Here is an 18,454-nt window from a genome sequence, read left to right as displayed (position 1 = left end):
GGCTATGTTGCTGTCGGTTTTGAAGCTCATTCATGAGCTTGTGTTGCCTCAGTCGGTGAGTTTTCATGCTGTCAGGTGGAGCCTGTGTACTCCCTTTGGTTTGGCTATATTGCTGACAATTTTGAATCTCTTTCATGAGCTTGTGTAGCTCCTTGCACTAGCCATGTTGCTTTGACTATGTACTTTTTGATGTTATTATGTTGCTATCGGTTGATAAATTGCTGGAGCTTGTGATGCTCCATAGTTGATATTTGGCAATAATGATTAGCGTTTACTGAGAATGCAATCTAACTTACAGTGTTTATTTTATTCAGATCAGGCAATATGTGATGAGATTGTAGTCTACATTGAATTAACAATGTCTAGGTGAGGTAATCAATCATTAGAATACAATCTACTATAAACCTGTAAGTTATAGGTGGGGCATTTAATTTTGACAAATTGTCCTATTCCTGAGCCATACAATATCAACTAGAATTGGTACTCAATTCCAATAACAGTTTTCATTGTAATATCAATAGTTTTTGCAAGTACAATTACATGACATGCGATTTATAATAATTAAAATAATATAAAAAATCTCTAGTAAAATTGCTGAAATTTTCCAAGCTAATAGTTGATTTTCGACAAGTCTCAATTCTTTTTCATCCTCTTTGATTTCAAGAAATACTTATCTCCGTACCTATTTGCGCTGACACATAGGTTCCCTTGGTTGCTTATATCTCCTCTTTCATCAGCCCATTTGAAAAAAATTGTATTTTTTATTTGGGAATTTTGCACACCCCTAATAACACCTCCCCTTATTTTTACCATTCTTGCACACTTTCATGGGTGTTCGGAGATTGCAGTCGCAACAAACTTTATTTTGGGGGCATTCTTCTGATAACATATTAATGTCGGGGAGGCTAATTGTAAACAATGAGAATTTATAAAAGTGGTAAGAATGAAGGATACATTGGAAAAATAAGCCCTCAAGTAAAATTTATAGCCTCCAAGGCCTTGGAACTAGCCGTTGGAACTACCTGTTGCTACAGTGTTTCAGCTTTGAATATTGAACTAGCCGTTGGAACTAACCGTTGCTACAATGTTTCAGTTTTGAATATTGTCAAACGGGTAAGAATAATTATGGTGTACTCACCCTTTATCTGAAAATTTTCTTATTCCAAACCAAACTAAAGATTAGGAATTGGAGAGTTTCTATAAAGTTAAATTCTATTTTTCTATGTTATGAAACAAACATAGAAAAAAAAGGATTTCATGAATCTATAAACTTGTCTTAAATTTTTTTATGGAATAGATAGGAATCCATAAAAAAAAGAGAATTCCTAATCCTATTCTTGTCCACTAATGAACCAAACAACCCCTAAATACACCAAAATGGTAATTTAGCCTTTAAAAAAGTGCATTCTAATACCCAACTTGAATCTAGAAACCCAGCCCAATACCGGCCCAATTATTGCCCGACAACCTGATCACCTCGCGTTCCTCCGCTCCGCCGCCTTCACCCCTCTTTCCTCTTCCTTATTCAACCAAAAATTACACAGAATTCGAAGAGAGCGTTAAAAAATCTCAGCAAATTTTTGCAGGGAAAAAAAATGGTGAGCAAGAATCAGAGATTAGCCCGAAAGCGATTCAAAGAAGAAAACCCTAACCTGTTCCCGACCCCCGAGCCCTCGAACGAAAACCCTACGTCGAAGAAGAAGAAGAATAGCAAGAGGAAGGCCAAAACCCTAAACCCCAAATCGGATGCCAAGAGGAGGCGAAGCGGGTCCAAGCACCCGTTAAGAGTCCCGGGCATGAGACCCGGAGAGAGCTGCTTCATCTGCAAGTCCAAAGATCACATCGCCAAGCTCTGCCCTGAGAAATCTCAGTGGGAGAAGAACAAGGTACAAACTTCCCAGCTTTTTGTTGCACTTTCACTGATTTCAGAAATATCTTGAATTTTTTTTTAACTTTATGAATAGTGATTAGTGATTAGTAGAGTATAAGATTTATACTTCCCATGTACTGTAAGACGCAAAAATGTGAGAATCTCAATGAAATTATGAGTTTCTATTTAATCCTAACCTCATTGCAATTAAAATGACTAATTATTCGCCTTGCAAATGCAAAGTGCTTAAATTTGACATTAAACTATAGCAAAAACACTCAGTTAAATAATGATCATAGCCAAGAATGCAATTTTGAACGATGATGTGATGGTGAAACTTTGAGCTGTTTTTTGGGTGTATTTAACTTCAGTTTTTAAAATCCAAAGTTGGTGAAACTTTGTTATATCAAATTGCTTTTAATCATTCCTTTTATTCGTGTTTTGTAATTGGGGTTAGGGATTTTGTGTTTTGAGTGTATGTGTGCATTGTGAATGTGATTCATGCAGATTTGCTTGTTGTGTCGACATCGAGGGCATAGTCTCAAGAATTGTCCACAGAAGAGCGAGAAGACGGAGAGGAAGTTTTGTTATAATTGTGGGGATGCTGGACATGCTCTTTCTAAGTGCCCTCTACCCCTTAAAGATGGTAATTTTAGTGAAGATTTGCTTGTTTCTGGTTAATTTTCAAGTTTTTACCGTTGTGTTTTTCTTATATAATTTTGCACAATTTGATAATATGCAGTAACATGGATGCTAATTCTAGTACTTTGTCCTTAGTATTGTTCTAGATAAGCAACGAAGAGGCTTAATTGTTTTTTAGTGAAAAACAAAGTTTTTATTGTTGAGGTGATGGATTAGAAAATGATGTGAGATTTTTCTAGTCACTTATGCATTATAGACTTCATCAAAGTGTCCAGATAATTACCACAGTTGAATAAAGGTTATGCCTTTCCATTATGCAGACAAATGGCATAATAATTCTATATAGTTGGTGCACTTGCACGGCGTATTACACAAAAAGCTACATTTTTTCTTCTTCCACTCTTTAGAACCCAAATCCTATCCAACTAACGCAACTGAGTGAGACCAGCAAACCAATTAATAAGACCCTAAGGGAATACACCTGCCTGGTAGCCAGTTCTCTCCCGCAACTAATGAGGCGATCCCCATTTTTCCTTCCTTCTCTCACGAGGCACAGTCTAGAACTGTGGAGATATGTACAATTCTATTTTCCATTCTCAACCTCTTTGTTTTGTTTATTTTGCAATTGTTCTCATATGTCTCTCTCGATGCTTCATGAAATGGCTTTTGTTGTCTTTCAAGTTTTTAAATTTTTTTAGCAACTGTAGAACAATTACTTGCCATATAACCACTTCGAACACACGAAAGAATTTTATAATGGCAATTTTGTTTTCGAGTTGTTGTTAGTGTTGTTTCGTGATTAGATTATTATATTGAAAATTAGCTATGCGAGCTATAATTAATATAATATTGTTAGATCGAATTATTCTACTAGGTTTCGATATTGGAAAGTTTATCATATTGTCTCTTTTATGTCTTCCATTTATTATCGTACTAATTGTCCTGTTGAAACATTATATATGTCTCACTGTGAAGGAAATTGTTTATCACCTTGTTTAAGATTTAGGTTCAATTAAGGCCTTGTTTGGGATGTTGGGACTTCTCACAGTCATAATTAGAGCCTCGTAGTGCTTGCATGTAGTTTAGTTTTCACCTGAATTCATTCTGTGAACTGATACAAGGAGCAACTGTTGTAGAAATATATTGATCAATCTTTTGCAGCTTGAGTGTCCCCTCAGTATTTGGGGTTAATTTTGGCCTAATATGGAGATGCCATATCTATATTCTACCAAATTGTGACATGGAGTCAAACTGACACATCTAACTCCATTATACGATATGTGTAAATTAATTTATCTTGTGTCAGCCTGTTACTTATAAGTTGCTCTCTGATCATTATATTTGTATCTTCAATTTGGCAATTGTATCTAATTGGATAACTTGGTCATATTTATCAATAATCAGTCCTAAAACCATAACCTTAAATATATTGGGTTAGATGATGAGACCACGTATTTAGCAGTATCTATCTCCAGTTGGTTTCTATTTCTTATTTTTCTTTTCTGGATGCAGGTGGTACAAAGTTCGCTAATTGTTTCATCTGTAATGAGCGTGGACACCTTAGCAAAAACTGTCCAAAAAATACACACGGAATTTATCCAAAGGTACTTTATGCCTTAATATCTAATTTATTGTTAGGTATGAAACTAGAAACTTTCTATAATGACTCCTCAGGCAAGGAAGCTAAGTTTTTGATACACAAAGATTATTAGCTTGAAATAGCTTGCTTCCATGAAAAATGTGGTATATATGATTATGAAACTAGTATTTCAATTTAGTCTACAGAATTAACCTTTTTATGTTCTGCAGTCACAGAATTTGTGTAACTTTTAATTTTGATTCTATAGATCACAACTCAAGGACAATATCAAACTCTCAGTTTATGTGATATCATGTAAGAAAGAGTTAAACATCTTACGAGTTACGAGGCCAGAACGGATAAACAATTTAGATTTTCTTTGGAGTTTACTTAGCATTACAAGTCGGTGCTGTTGTTGCTTCTGTGTGATTGTCATTCTTCTCATGTCTACACACTTTTATGAAGTTATTGGGTGTCTACTAAGTTCTCATGGCATTACCAAGTGATAATACTTGCACATATGTTTCTGAAGACATTCCTGACTAAGTTTTATAGTATTATGCCTGATAATTATTAAAGAAAGTAGATATTACTAGTATCTGCTATTATATGCATAAAGCTCTATTTGTAGTCTAATTTGATTGAAGAATAACAAGGATACTGGATGTATGAAGATGGTCATCTAAAAGGTGCATCCTGAGTATGATTTCTCACAATTGATCTCCTGTAGTATAGGCAAATAGAAGAATGGTATGCTCATAAACTAAAAAGTATTCTAATTAGAATAATTAATAAGATTGTTTGAAAGAATTACCATGAGAAAGAAGAATATCATACATTTTAAAAGTTAAGTGTGAACAAGCGATATCCGATGCAGTGGAACATTCCTTGAACTCGCGAAAGCAAAGAGAAGAATGGTATGCTTATAAACTAGTCACAGGTTCCTCTGTTTAGAATTATGAATAAGATTGCTTTGAAAGATTATCATGAGAAGAGGAATATCATACACCTTTAAAGTGCAGTAGTCTCAAGTGATATCAGATGCAATGAACCACTCCTCGAAGTTGTGACACGAGTATGTAATGTGGAGCTAGGTCATTGATTACCAACAGAAGGCACACAAGGCAAAAAAACCTCTCAGAAAAGGTTGGTAAGAAGAACTTGGTTTGCAAATGAACTGGATTAAAGGCAGAAGAGGAAACAGTCTCACGAACAAGGATGAGAAGGAATATTTTAGAAAACTGGAAAATGTGATATGCACCTATAAAGGAACTAAATAGTAACAAGATGTGTCTGCACATATGAAATAGCAATCCACAGCAATTGAAGAGCATCTTGTATAGGGACGTTGGATTAGCTGGTTTCTCAGGACTCCCTCTTTTGACCTAGCCAAAATGCCTAAAACATTTCCTGTCATTTTGCAAATCACGTGGATATGTCATAGCATGTGCAACGCACACACAACTTAAAATTAAATGGTATCAGTATAAATAGTGCAAATTTGACCTGTGAATGTCACAGTCAAAAAGACAACAGGGTTATAACTTTTAAGTGACCTTTTGCATATGCAATACCTTTTTTTTTGTTGATATTAATTTGCAGTATCATGATGAAGGGTGTTAATGCACCTTCTCTTTTTATAATCTCCGTACCAATTATAGTGGTTATATGATGTTAGCCCAAAGTCTCTCCGGCCGTCAAACCGAAGCAAAATAAAAACGAATTAGAAAACCCAACCCCCCTTGTCTTATGGGAAGGAGATAATGTAGACGCACCTGATTTCTCCGATTATCGAGCAGTAGACGTGAATGAGATGTGGCGATATTTAATTTCAAGTAAGACATACAAGTGAATTTAGGAATACTTCAAGCAACTAGTGGGTCTGAGATCTCTGGGTAAGTCTACATGTTGCCTTGTTATACTCAACACGCAACATGTACAAATTTGGCAAATGCTCTTCTTTTATATCAGTTTAATAGGTCATTCTTCTCAATTGTTTGATATGCTGGAACACTCACGAATATTTGTACAATTATGACGTCTATTGAGTTATTTGTACTCCTCGTAGGGTGGTTGTTGTAAAGTATGCGGTGGAGTGACGCATTTGGCGAAGGACTGTCCAAACAAAGGAACCAGGAATTCTCTCTCTTCTATGGGAGCAAATGGATGTAAGTTTTCTTGGTTATGTCTTTTCCAATCCATGCGTACTATCCAATTCAAATTCTGCGTCGAAAGTAAACATTTTAGTTATTTCAGCAATATGCTTTTTTTGTTAATATTTGTGCAGCTTTCCTACCTTGATATTAAGGGTTGCAAATTTAATTAAGTCGGATTTTTCAGTTGGTGATCTTCCAATATAATTAAGTGTTGCCCACATAAAGCTCCTACCCGCAACTGCTAAATTGAGCTTATTAGCTTGATGCTGTTCAGTTTTCTATTTATATCCTTATATTTATCACCTGAGTTCTTTGTTAGAACTTTTTTGGCTTATTATCCACTTGGCTTATAATTCATTTGTGGATTATAAGCCAAGTTCCCAAGCATGTCCTAAATGTGTTAGATGTGTTTAGATGATATTGGATTAAACAATTAGATAGGCCAATCTCATTAGTTACTACTAAATGCCTAAGTTGTGTTTAAACACCAACTGGAAACATTACAAAAGCCAAATACATGTCTAATACAATACAGAAAGGATCGCCTAGAAAGCTGAACTTACTTCTAAATGCCTAAGATGTGTTTAAAGCAATATTGGAAGGAACAATTAGAAGAACTGACCTTACTATTGAATCTCAAAATGAGATTTGCTATGACATTATATATAGTAAAGGCGATCAGAAAAGAACTAGGTTATAATGTCCTTAATTTGTCCAAAAATTAAGTCTTTTTTGTTCCCCATAGATGCTGAGAATGTTTTAAAGTAATTTGTTACAGTTAGTTTAGCTGTTAGCATTAATGACGATATTTCTTTTACTTCTAGCTCGCAACCTCGAGGAAAGTGCTCAAGGGAAGCGGACCATCTTCCACAGTGGAGATGATCTCGAGGATGATTTTATGGTAGAAGATGATAAGACTAGCAAACATGTTGTTGCCCACTCAGAGACGGGGCTTGTCACTGTTGAAGGTGAAGTTAAAAAGGATATTCATGTAAAACTTAAGAAAAAGCAGGGCCCCAAAGTGGTTAACTTTTTTGGTTGATCGCATTATTTTGTTCACGGCATCTCCGAGTATAACAAAAGATTTGGATTAGGATGGTTGCGGCAATCAGCTAACTTCACCATATCGGTTGCGTTCCAAAGCGATTACGAAAACTGAAGAAGAGCTACTTGGATCAAGTAGTTCAGCTGATACTGAGATTTTGTAGATCAAGAGTTTTGAAATCATGTTTTTTGACTTTTGTTAGAAGAAAACTTGTGTATTTTTTGAGTTAAAGGGAAGGTTCAAAGGGATGGTAATTGTGTTGTACTCTGATATGTGTTTGAGTAACGCTTGTTTTGTTAATGAGTTCATGAATTAGCACGAAATGTGTGAAGTATTTATTAGTGTTACCGAGCTCAAAGATTTTGGATCAACTGTAGAACGCTCTTGATGTTATGATTTTATGATTGAAGTCCACAATTTTGTTCAGATTTTTGAATTGCATGAATACAAAACTGGTATTCATGGAGCGGATCTCAAAATTTTGCGATAAACACGTTGTTGTTGTGTGGTGGTGGTTATTGTTGTATTCCCTAAATGCACGAACTACATAATACTCACGTCAGTGTTTATTTGATGACTACGTATCTGCTGTATCAGTTTCCATTAACCAAATGAGATTGCAGTGTTTGTCTCACAAAAATGTATTGATTAACTAAAAGCTCCATTGAAGTGATAAAGTAAAAATAAACCAAACTTCTATTCCAATGAAGCTTGTCAAAATAAAGTTTTCCAATAAAATTCAATAAAATTCTAAATGAGAGTAGTACTCCGCAAACGTATTTGAGTATAGAAGAGGTGCGTTGACACGTCAATAATGTCTAATGTCTTAAAATTAACTTCGGAATCAAGATTGAAACAGTCTAAACATTTCAACATGTCAAAGGAAGGGGAGTAAAAGCAATAAATATCTAGAACTGTTGTCCACAAAAAACCCATAAAAGTTTTTCGTGCCCAATATTTTAATTTCATGATCCTTCAATTATGTTCGAGAAAAGGAGGGGAAAAGGGGGTACATGCTCTCAAGAAGAAAAGAAAGAAAACAACAGACAGACTTAATACACATTGTGACAGTATTGCTAACTTGCTTTGAACCAATCACAATCTTGATATCAAAGCTAAACATAAGCTACTTACCTGAAAGCGTCCACTATGATAAAAATACAGGCCAAATTAATCAAATGAACTAGTAAAATGTGATGTTCCAACAAGAGATGCTGCTTTCTTCTCCTTCTCGCTGCTTTCGTGTGGCTTGAAATTTTACGATATGGCTCGTTCTTTTACGATGTCCATGCTCATCTCGCTTGGATCAGTAGCCTGCAACTCAACTTGAATACCATCAAGCTCTCTCTTGAACCTATCCTTGGAGCTCGCGTACACCATCTTACTCCTCACCTTTGATGTGTCTGGAGACCTGCACATCAAAGTTTTAATGAAACTACTCAAGATAGTTCTGCTCCTCTCTTTTTAAAAAATAAATAAAATAAGATAAAATAAAATCCAAAATCTTGGCCACAGGTTATAGAATCTCATGTCTTAGATGATTAATAATTGCCTCCCATTTAGTATGTCAATAGTCTGTTACTCATACCATGCACATTAATGAGACACATTTGTTGAAGTTGGAGTAAACATGAACAATATTTTCAGATAAACAAGTAATAGAGTAGCTATCGCATATAACATTCATGCGACCAGTTACAATTGTTTTAGTACATGGTAAAATAAAAGAAACCATGTTCTTTTAATTTCTAATTAATGACTTACACGCATGTGTAAAATCTCCTCTTTCTTACTTTCTTAGAGAACCAATGCATATAAATGGCTGGGTTTGCTAGATCTGAAATAAGGGTAACAATGAACAGAACTATAAGTCCTAAATCTTGGTTGAACACACCTCCAACTAGGACTTAGGAGGGTGCTTGAGGGCCCATTTGGTTGGGTAGATTTGAGATGGAAATGGACTATAGAGCTGCCAAAAGCGTCAGCTTTTGGCAGCTTTACAGCAAAATCGCCTCTTAAAGAGGCGATTTTGCTGTAAAGCTGCCAAAAGTGTCTACAGTCCTTTTCTCCCTCCATTTCACCCAACCAAACGGGTCCTGGGAGTTTGTTGGAGCATCTTAAGAGCTTTTTTCTTACCACATCACCCTTAGGAGCCTTCTTGAGAGGCTCTTGGAGTAAGTCCTAAATCTTGGTTGAACTCGTTGATTCTTGTCTACATTTGACTTTTCCCCTCCTAAAAATCTAAACCTCCACACTCAAATTTATTATTTCCCCTACTTAAACATTCCTTATCATTGCCCATTTTATAATAAATCTCTTCATATCTAATTAAACTCACTGTGGAAAACTTGTATACACGCGAGACATCGCAAACTCACAGCCCAAAAAGAAAGGCACAGGTCTCAAACTTACACTACCTCACATAATTACTTACTTACCAAGCAACAAAGATGATCTTGCTCTTCTGGCAGTTCTCGATAGTGACGAAGTCGAAATCAAACACGGCGTACCGGCACTCATTGTGCGGCATGCACGCGGTGAAGTCGTCGTAGGTCTCCCCCGGCTTCCCCAGCTTGTCGATCAGGACCTTCTGAGCCGCCTCATCGATCTTGAACACGATGAACCGGTAGTTCCTCCTAGCCTTCAGCTCCAAGAACTTGAGCTTGCACTCGTCGTCCACCGCGATACCCGATGCTGAATTTGCCTGTAAATAATGGAGACAGAATAAATGAAATGCTAGAAGAAGTAAAAAGATACTCGGAAATGGCATATATAAGAACAACGTCCGCTGAAAAAATAAAGTAACTGAAATGCTAACATTCTCTAGTATAAATTTTTTTTTTCTCCTTTACTTATTTCTTTCTATAAAAGGAAAGAGAATAAATGAAATGCTAGATTACACTCTATGGATTGGAGAAGATCCGACCATTGCGACGTGAGCATAACAATTAGGCCATAGAATGACTACAAGAGGTAATGAGCAAATTGAAATTGCTAGACATAATAAATTTATACATGTAATATAAATGATGGAAAAAATTGAACTCACCATGATTGAGATTGAGCTAGGAATGAGAAAGGAGGATGGAGGAGAAGGATATGTTTTCTTTAAAGGAGATTGGTTTGAGGAGAGGAGAGGAATTTGAGGGAGGAAAAAAAGTTGGTTGTTGGATTTAGAGCGAGTCATAAGGAGAGCATATTAGGCGCTCCTTCTCTTGTTTGATTGTGTACGTGGGTGGTTTAAACATTTTGTATTTGCATGAAAACTTTAGGTTCATTGGTTTTGGACTGTGCATGAGTAGCCAAGCACCGCAACAAAGCCAATACATGAGACCAGATCATCTACAGCTCAGTTGTAGAGAATGCCTACAATTATTTATGTGGGCTAATACTATTGGTTTGTTTCAGTGGGCCCCACAAAAAAAGTTTTTAATATAATTTAGATAAAGAAATATAATTCATAGGGTTCACTGGGCGAAGAGATGTTATATATTGGTGGATTGTAGAGTTCCTCTACAACCAAGGGTGTAGAGGATCCCTAGGCGACAATACATAGGATTCAGATTCTCTAGGCTACTACTTAATCATAATCATTGATTATTTAGTGAGTGGTTATGATTTTTTCTTTGAATGCAAATTAACAATGAGTGTAATATGCGAGCGAGGTTATGATAGTATTAGATTTAGAATGTATTATAATCACCAACTAGATAATCAATAGTTGGGATTAGAAGTAGTGGTCTTCTCCACTATGTTTTTAGTGGAGAGGATCCAAAAATTCCAATATGTGTAGGCGTGTTTATATCACAAGGGTTTCAAGTGAGATAGATTCTTGCAGGGCGAGTTTAATGAAATGTTTTCTCTTCAAGAAACCACCTTAAAAATAGAATAATTATAAAAAACCATATTTAAAGTGAGTTTTTCACCTTCCAGTCAAATTTTCACTAAAAAACTAAAAAATAAGTTAAAAAAATTCAAGCTCAAGGTATGATGTATCCTATCAAGACCTAAACATTAGAAAAAAACGAGTCACATGCACTGAGTGTGAGTTTTTTAAGGATATTTTTTAAGTTGGTTTCTGGGAAAGAAAAAACCCTAATGGTCTTATCATCAGAGTGATTCTAATTATTTGTTTTCTGAGTAACAAGGGCCAGATGTTCAAAACTTATTGACTATAAGAAGATATAAAATATACACAAGGTGGAAGGGAGACAAAAATGAGTGGTACAGAAGGTGGAGATAAGATGAAAGATCAGAAGACAAAATGATATTAATATTGCTTCATAAACTTATTGTCTATTCGGTGGAAGGCGATGTGATTAGACAACGAATCACATCAAAAAGATTTAAGTTTCCATTTTGATTTTGATAGAGCATATAAGAAGATGGATTTTTATCATACACAAGACAAGATTATGCTTATTTATACATCTTTTAAGTTTATACGCTATAAACCTTAAAAAAGTCTAATCGAATCTTGCACACGATAACTTCTAAGGGTGGTAGACGGACAAAGTATTTTGCACCACGGTCCATCCAGAAAATTATTCAATTTGGTGAGGACCCAGTTTTACTCATTTTTGCGTATCAATGTTTTTATGTTGCAACATATCAGTGTTTGTAAATATATTGTTGACAGTTACGCATCAGAGGTGATTTTGTTAGGAACTAACCCTAGCACCTTGATGTGTTTTCTAGTTCTGATAAATCCTTCATTTCTTGTTCTGATAAATCATTCATTTATTGTTCTGATAAATCTATCTTATACGGACTCATAGAAAAGTAACTTAATAGCTAATTTTATGAAAGGAGGCGACAATTCATACACAACATATACCAGTGTAACTAAGTTTAGAAGGAAGAAGCTCAAAGAAAAAGAATAATTTCTTCACAAAATCTGGATTAAAAGTTATATAAAGTAAATCTAAAATCAATCCAATAAGAAAAATAGAAAATAAAAGAAAAAGAATATTCATCAGAAATTCTAGAGTTTTTACGGTGCACTGGAAAAATATCGGACTCGGATCTTCCGACCCGTTTCCAAGTAGGCGACCAATTTTACCATCCGCAAAATTCAACGCTTCCGCTCGTTCGAGTCAAAGCCACCACCGCGTTCCTTCTCTCTCCTCCCCGCTTTAAATACCCCCGAACCCGAATCTTCTCATCGAACCTCTCTCAAAACTCAATTTTTTTTTTTAATTTTCTAAATTCCCCCAAAATCTCTAAAATTAGGGCTCAGATCTCCCAATTTCCCACCAGTTTCACTCAAAAATGCTTGAACAGCTCCTAATCTTCACAAGAGGCGGCTTAATTTTATGGAAGGAGATCAGCAACGCGCTCAAAGGATCCCCAATCGAAACCCTAATCAAGTCCTGCCTCCTCGAGGAGCGATCGGCAGAGGCCTCCTTCAACTACGACGCCGGAGGCGGCGGCGGGGCCTACACTCTGAAGTGGACCTTCAGCAACGATCTCGGCCTCGTGTTCGTCGCCGTCTACCAGCGGATTCTCAATCTCTTGTATGTTGAGGATCTTTTAATGGCGGTTCGCCGTGAATTTGAGCAGATCTATGATCCGAAGCGGGTGAAGTATGATGATTTTGATGAGATCTTTCGGCAGCTGAGGGAGGAGGCGGAGGCGAGGGCGGAGGAGATTAAGAAGTTGAAACAGTCTGGGAAGAATCAGAATGTTTTGTTGGGGAAGAAGGGTGGTGTTGGATCACAGATGAACAAGAAGAAGAATGGAAAAATTGGTCACGGTGACGGTAATTCTAAGAATAAGGATGATGGAGATGGGGATGAGAATAAGGAGAATAATGGGGCGAAGGAGTCCCGATCCATTACTAATGTTGTTGTGAAAGATAAAGAGAATGGGAAGCCCGAAGCGGGGGCTTTCGATGTAAATAAGTTACAGAAATTGAGAGCTAAAGGAGGAAAGAAGACCGATACTAATACTAATACGGGTGTTTTTGGTGGGAATAATAAGGGCATGAAAGGGGAGGTGAAGAAGATTGTGAAGAAGAACAGGGTTTGGGATGATTCGAAGAAGGAGAATGTCAAGCTGGATTTTACGGATCCGGTTGGTGAAGGAGGGGATGAAGTTCGAGAGGTTGTGGCGGTGGATGAGGGTGAGAGTATGATGGATAAGGAGGAAATTGTGAGCAGTGAGGGTGAGGATGATGATGATGAGGAAATGGAGAGTGCTAAGCCTAGTGCAAGGAAGAAGGGTTGGTTCTCATCAATGTTCCAAAGGTATAATTAGTTTTCTTTCACCTTTTTTTGTTGGCATATGGATATGTTAGATATTGTGAGTATGAAATTTATGGTTCTAGATCAGCTTGTGTTTCCTTTGATCATCTCATTTTGTGTATATCTGTTAGTGTTTCTTTGTTGAGATCCCTCTCTTATATTCAGGTCATCAGAGATTCATAATTATCATGTCTTTCAACGTTATTTCACATGGTTGATTTGCTGTTAGAAGATCTCTTGTTTAGGGAGGCTTCGATCCAACATCATTTAAGATATTTGCACTTAGAGTTGGGGAATTCTACAAAATTCTTGTTTGAAGTCTTAATAAACTTGCTTGGCCGGTCATATAGATTTAAATTGGCAAATTGTGTATGCAAGTGTTACAGATGTTAACTCTTCAACAATCACAAAAAAGATCTACATAAGATAAAAATTGTGCATTCCTGTTCAGTTTCAAACTTTACAAGATGCCTCTTGAAGGTGAGGCCAATATTTTGATTCACATTCAACTGAAATGCCTTAGCTTTTAAAGTTTGTTGATTGTTCATTTGTCGAACATGATACTATAGCATATTTTTTTGCACTATGTCCATGTAGATATTTTGATGTATAATATCTGTTTGTGTTTGCCTTGTGCGTGAATGATTTTTCTGCATTATATTTTGATCTCTATTTCTATTTTACTATGCATCCAATTAAATATATCAATTTGGGTTTGTATTGATGGTTACATTTTGGTATGTTTGTGATCTCAGCATTTCAGGAAACACTGTTTTGGAGAAGTCAGACTTGAAACCAGCACTAAAGGCCCTCAAGGATAGGCTGATGACTAAAAATGTGGTATGTTTATCTGCTCATCTGCTATTCTCGTTTTGCAATTGTTAACTTATGCTTATTTATCAATATAAAGAATCTATGATCTTTACCATTAGTCCAGGGTTTCAGGATGCATTTCCTACTAGTCAAACATTTAGGGTTTGAGGATGCATTTCCTACTAGTCAAACATTTGTAAACTTCGTGGTTGGATTATAAATGTAAAATATATGTTACTGGGGTACTCCTAATTTGAAGATGTACCCAGACCGGACCCGTACCCGTACCCATACCCAGACTCCTTGCACACTCCTTTCATATATGCATACATTTATTTGGGCTTATACTCAATTATGTAATACATGTTTTAATTTTAAATAGTTATCATACATTTTTTGGATGTATATCCTATACTTCACGTCCACTTCTGGAAAGTTGTTAGACATAGGTCAGCTTCCGAATTATGTTGTTGAAGGGTTGTTTGGATGTCTAGTTCAGAAACTAGTGATTTTTTAATTTATAATCCACATGATAAAAGAAGCATAAAATGTTATAGAAAATTTAATTCTCATCTTTGTTCTCATATACATTATTCATTCCATTATATAATAGATGTGTATAAAAATATTTATATAGGTGTGTATCTGGGGCCTGGATACCTTTTACAAATTTATCGTGTCTTGTACACGTACCCGTCCCCATACCCATACTGGTATCTATACCTGTACCCGTATCCGTACCTGGGCAACATAGAGTAAAATGTATCATGCTTGAACAGATAATTAAGGAAAACATGCAAAATTCCAGGAAAAAACAGGAAAAGGAAAACAGGAAAAAAAACAAAAATAAAAGGAAAGAACAAAAAGTAAAAAAGAAAATGATGGGGAAATAGGTAAATAAAATAAAAGAGTGATAATTCATTACCTATGAGGCTAAACCAGTAGTCTTACTGCCTTGGCAATATATGTTCAAAACCCACTAGCATAGACCTCATCATGTAAGCTACCAATTGAAGAGGTTTCCTGTCTTAGTGCACTTGTCTATTTTGTGCATATCATAGTGCTTAGGGTTCTTTTTATGATGCATCATCTTGGTGTTTGCAGGCAGAGGAAATAGCTGAGAAGCTTTGTGAATCAGTAGCAGCTAGTCTTGAAGGGAAAAAGCTGGGATCATTCACTAGAGTCTCTTCGACTGTTCAGGTTTATCATTTGGTTTTTTTCAAGATAACTGTTGCCCATTGGCTTTGTTTTGATAACATTGGAGAGCTAGAAGGCCATATTCTAATGGTGGTTGCAATTGCAGACGGCAATGGAAGAGGCCCTTCTTCGTATTTTAACTCCAAGACGATCCATTGACATTTTGAGAGATGTGCATGCTGCTAAGGAGCAAGGGAAACCATATGTTGTTGTTTTTGTTGGTGTTAATGGAGTTGGAAAGTCTACCAACCTCGCAAAGGTCAATTTTCTCCCCTGTAATTTTTAAAAGATTCTTTTGACCTGCTCAGTGTTTATATCTATTTATGCATTCTCTGTTTTACAGGTCGCATACTGGCTCTTGCAGCATAATGTTAGTGTAATGATGGCTGCATGTGATACCTTTAGGTCTGGTGCTGTTGAGCAGCTTAGGACTCATGCTCGTAGACTCCAGGTATGAAAAATTCTTGCAGAAGAATAAGCCTTCGATATCCTGTGTACTTGCTTGACTTACTAGTTTTGAGCATATATATTGTTCATCCAAAGATCTGATTGTTTCTTTGAAATGCTGTTGATTCTGGTAAAGAATACACTCTGATCTACTTAACACTTGTATATGTTCGCAATTCTTCTAAAGGAATCTTACTGTGTCCTGAGTTAACTAATTAAATTGGGTTAATTGATCGTGGACCCCCTGTAGTATCGTTGATTTGAACCTATGACACCTATAGTTTTATTGTTGCAGATAGACTTCCTGGGTTATTTTTATTACACTCCTGGGTTAGATTTTTTTATTACTCTTTTACCCTTTGTGAAATTTTGGCCGATATTTCCCCAAGGTGAAATTAGTGAGTCTTGGGGTAATAGAGTCAAAACAATTTAACCTTGGGGGTCTAACTGCAACAATGAAACTACGAGGGTGATAAGTTCAAAACGAGGGGGTCTATGTGCATTGTGCAATTAGCCCTGTAAAATTCAATTGAAGGAGACACCTTATTTCATCATTTGATCCCCTTTGCCTTTTATTTCTTTCTTGCAATAACTATCTGATGCCAGGTTGAGAGGAAGTTATAGAAACTTGATTCAATTTCTTTTTCAACCTTTCTTGACCTTGAGTTGTGCTCTTTGACTTGTAATGAGAATGATTGTTTTATGGGTTTGAAAATTTTGGAAAAAAATAGACTTCTCAACTGATGTCATATATATGTAAATGGATTTATAGATGAGTAGAATTTTACTCATGAATTGTAATGCTGGACACAAACAAAATTAGTGACCAACATTATGTTTTACAGATACCTATATTTGAGAAAGGCTACGAGAAAGATCCTGCAATTGTAGCGAAGGAAGCCATTCAGGAGGCTACTCGTAATAATTCAGATGTTGTTCTTGTTGATACTGCTGGAAGGATGCAGGTAAGAAATTATCGAGCTTCCCCATTAAAGTTGCATATTTAGCTCGAGCCTTGATTTTTATTGAAGGGTGACATTCTATGCAGAATTATTTTGCTTATGCTAAGCTTCTAATATATTTCAGGATAATGAGCCATTGATGCGAGCACTCTCCAAGCTTATCAACCTTAACAACCCAGATCTGGTTCTCTTTGTTGGCGAGGCCTTGGTTGGAAATGATGCTGTGGACCAACTGTCAAAATTTAATCAGGTATATAATTTGTCGTGTGGAGTTCTGAAGATTATGAAGCAAGAGCAGCATATTACAGAAAGAAGCCCCGAGTAATATTCCGTATTTTTTGTGCAGAAATTAGCTGATCTCTCGGCAGTGCCAAACGCGAGGCTGATTGATGGGATCTTGCTCACTAAGTTCGATACGATTGATGATAAGGTTTATACTCGTAGCCATAAGTTCAGTTGAGAGAAAAGTGATCTATATGCATTCATTCGTCTAGATTGAAAACATTTTGGTCTTTGATTTCAGGTTGGAGCAGCACTTTCTATGGTCTACGTCTCTGGATCTCCTGTAATGTTTGTTGGCTGTGGTCAATCGTATACTGACCTGAAAAAGCTTAATGTCAAGTCCATTGTCAAAACCCTCCTCAAGTGATAGTTGTTGCTATACCTAAAAATGTAACGTGTGTACTCTCGTCATGACTGCTACTTCTGTATGAACTTAATCCCCCATGATGTCGCCGGTCTTGGCATCGGAAATGAAGCAATAAATTGTGGCTTTGGTTTGAATACTTCGGTTCTTTCAGCTCCCTTTTGGTTTATACTTTAAGTCGGCAAGCCTGAGTTAGAAAACGTAACGAAGTTTACTTCGGAAGTATCTTGTAGTTTATTACGTAGTATGTGTTTTATTTCATTTTCACAGTTTGGTTCGTTGAGAACCTTCATAGTTTGGTTCATTGAGAACCCCATTACTCTAGTTGATTGAAACGTCCCCATATTACTTGGAAACTCGATTCCCGTGGTCCTCTACCTTGCAGTTCATCCGCCATCAGTTTTGTAGTTTATCAACCGTCAGTTTCGAGACAGATAAAACATTCAGGATATATAGATTGTAGCTCGTTACTAGAAGAAAGGGGTTGGGCAAACGGAGTTGCACATTTTGTTCCTCGAATATGATTAAGATGCCCAGACATTTCTAAAGATAAATTGTCTTAAATCATATATTAGCTTGACATCTTGCAATATTTGAACTTTCCAAAAAGAATCGCAGTTGACGCAAAAATGGTGGCAATAGAAAAGTTACAATACAATTAACAAGACAATCAGCTGTCAACATATGCACTATATGCTATGTGTAGCATATATATCACTTATAAAATTGCACTGTGCAACATTATTTCTGAATTTACTCATCTCCATCCTTCGAAAACTACGGCGAAATAAGACTTACTGCAACGCCATGCGTGTATTACTCATCTCCATCCATCAACAGCTTCTGTGGCGA

General features: G+C 36.3%; 3 protein-coding genes across 3 annotated transcripts; 2 read left to right on the top strand and 1 right to left on the bottom strand.

Annotated features, from left to right (window-relative positions):
• LOC109826015 (uncharacterized protein C683.02c) lies at window positions 1,477-7,718 on the top strand. Its single transcript, XM_020392959.1, has 5 exons — window positions 1,477-1,886; window positions 2,378-2,516; window positions 4,025-4,116; window positions 6,160-6,259; window positions 7,072-7,718. Exons 1-5 carry the CDS (start codon window positions 1,596-1,598, stop codon window positions 7,287-7,289), a joined length of 840 nt encoding a protein of 279 aa, XP_020248548.1. The 5' UTR covers window positions 1,477-1,595; the 3' UTR covers window positions 7,290-7,718.
• LOC109825642 (actin-depolymerizing factor 1-like) lies at window positions 8,248-10,427 on the bottom strand. The gene is made up of 3 exons (XM_020392506.1): window positions 10,342-10,427; window positions 9,731-9,996; window positions 8,248-8,703 (listed from the first exon to the last, which is right to left on the bottom strand). Exons 1-3 carry the CDS (start codon window positions 10,342-10,344, stop codon window positions 8,550-8,552), a joined length of 423 nt encoding a protein of 140 aa, XP_020248095.1. The 5' UTR covers window positions 10,345-10,427; the 3' UTR covers window positions 8,248-8,549.
• Window positions 12,564-17,741, top strand: LOC109825199 (signal recognition particle receptor subunit alpha). Its single transcript, XM_020391982.1, has 9 exons — window positions 12,564-13,540; window positions 14,293-14,377; window positions 15,455-15,550; window positions 15,654-15,806; window positions 15,891-15,998; window positions 16,840-16,959; window positions 17,081-17,206; window positions 17,303-17,386; window positions 17,480-17,741. The coding sequence occupies exons 1-9, from the start codon at window positions 12,564-12,566 to the stop codon at window positions 17,603-17,605; spliced, it is 1,875 nt and encodes a 624-aa protein (XP_020247571.1). The 3' UTR covers window positions 17,606-17,741.

The sequence above is a fragment of the Asparagus officinalis genome, chromosome 10 (assembly GCF_001876935.1).
Source record: "Asparagus officinalis chromosome 10, Aspof.V1, whole genome shotgun sequence".
Classification (NCBI taxonomy): Eukaryota; Viridiplantae; Streptophyta; class Magnoliopsida; order Asparagales; family Asparagaceae; genus Asparagus; species Asparagus officinalis.
The sequence above is the reverse complement of the archived record's forward strand: the minus strand, read 5'-3'. Positions and strand labels throughout refer to the sequence as shown.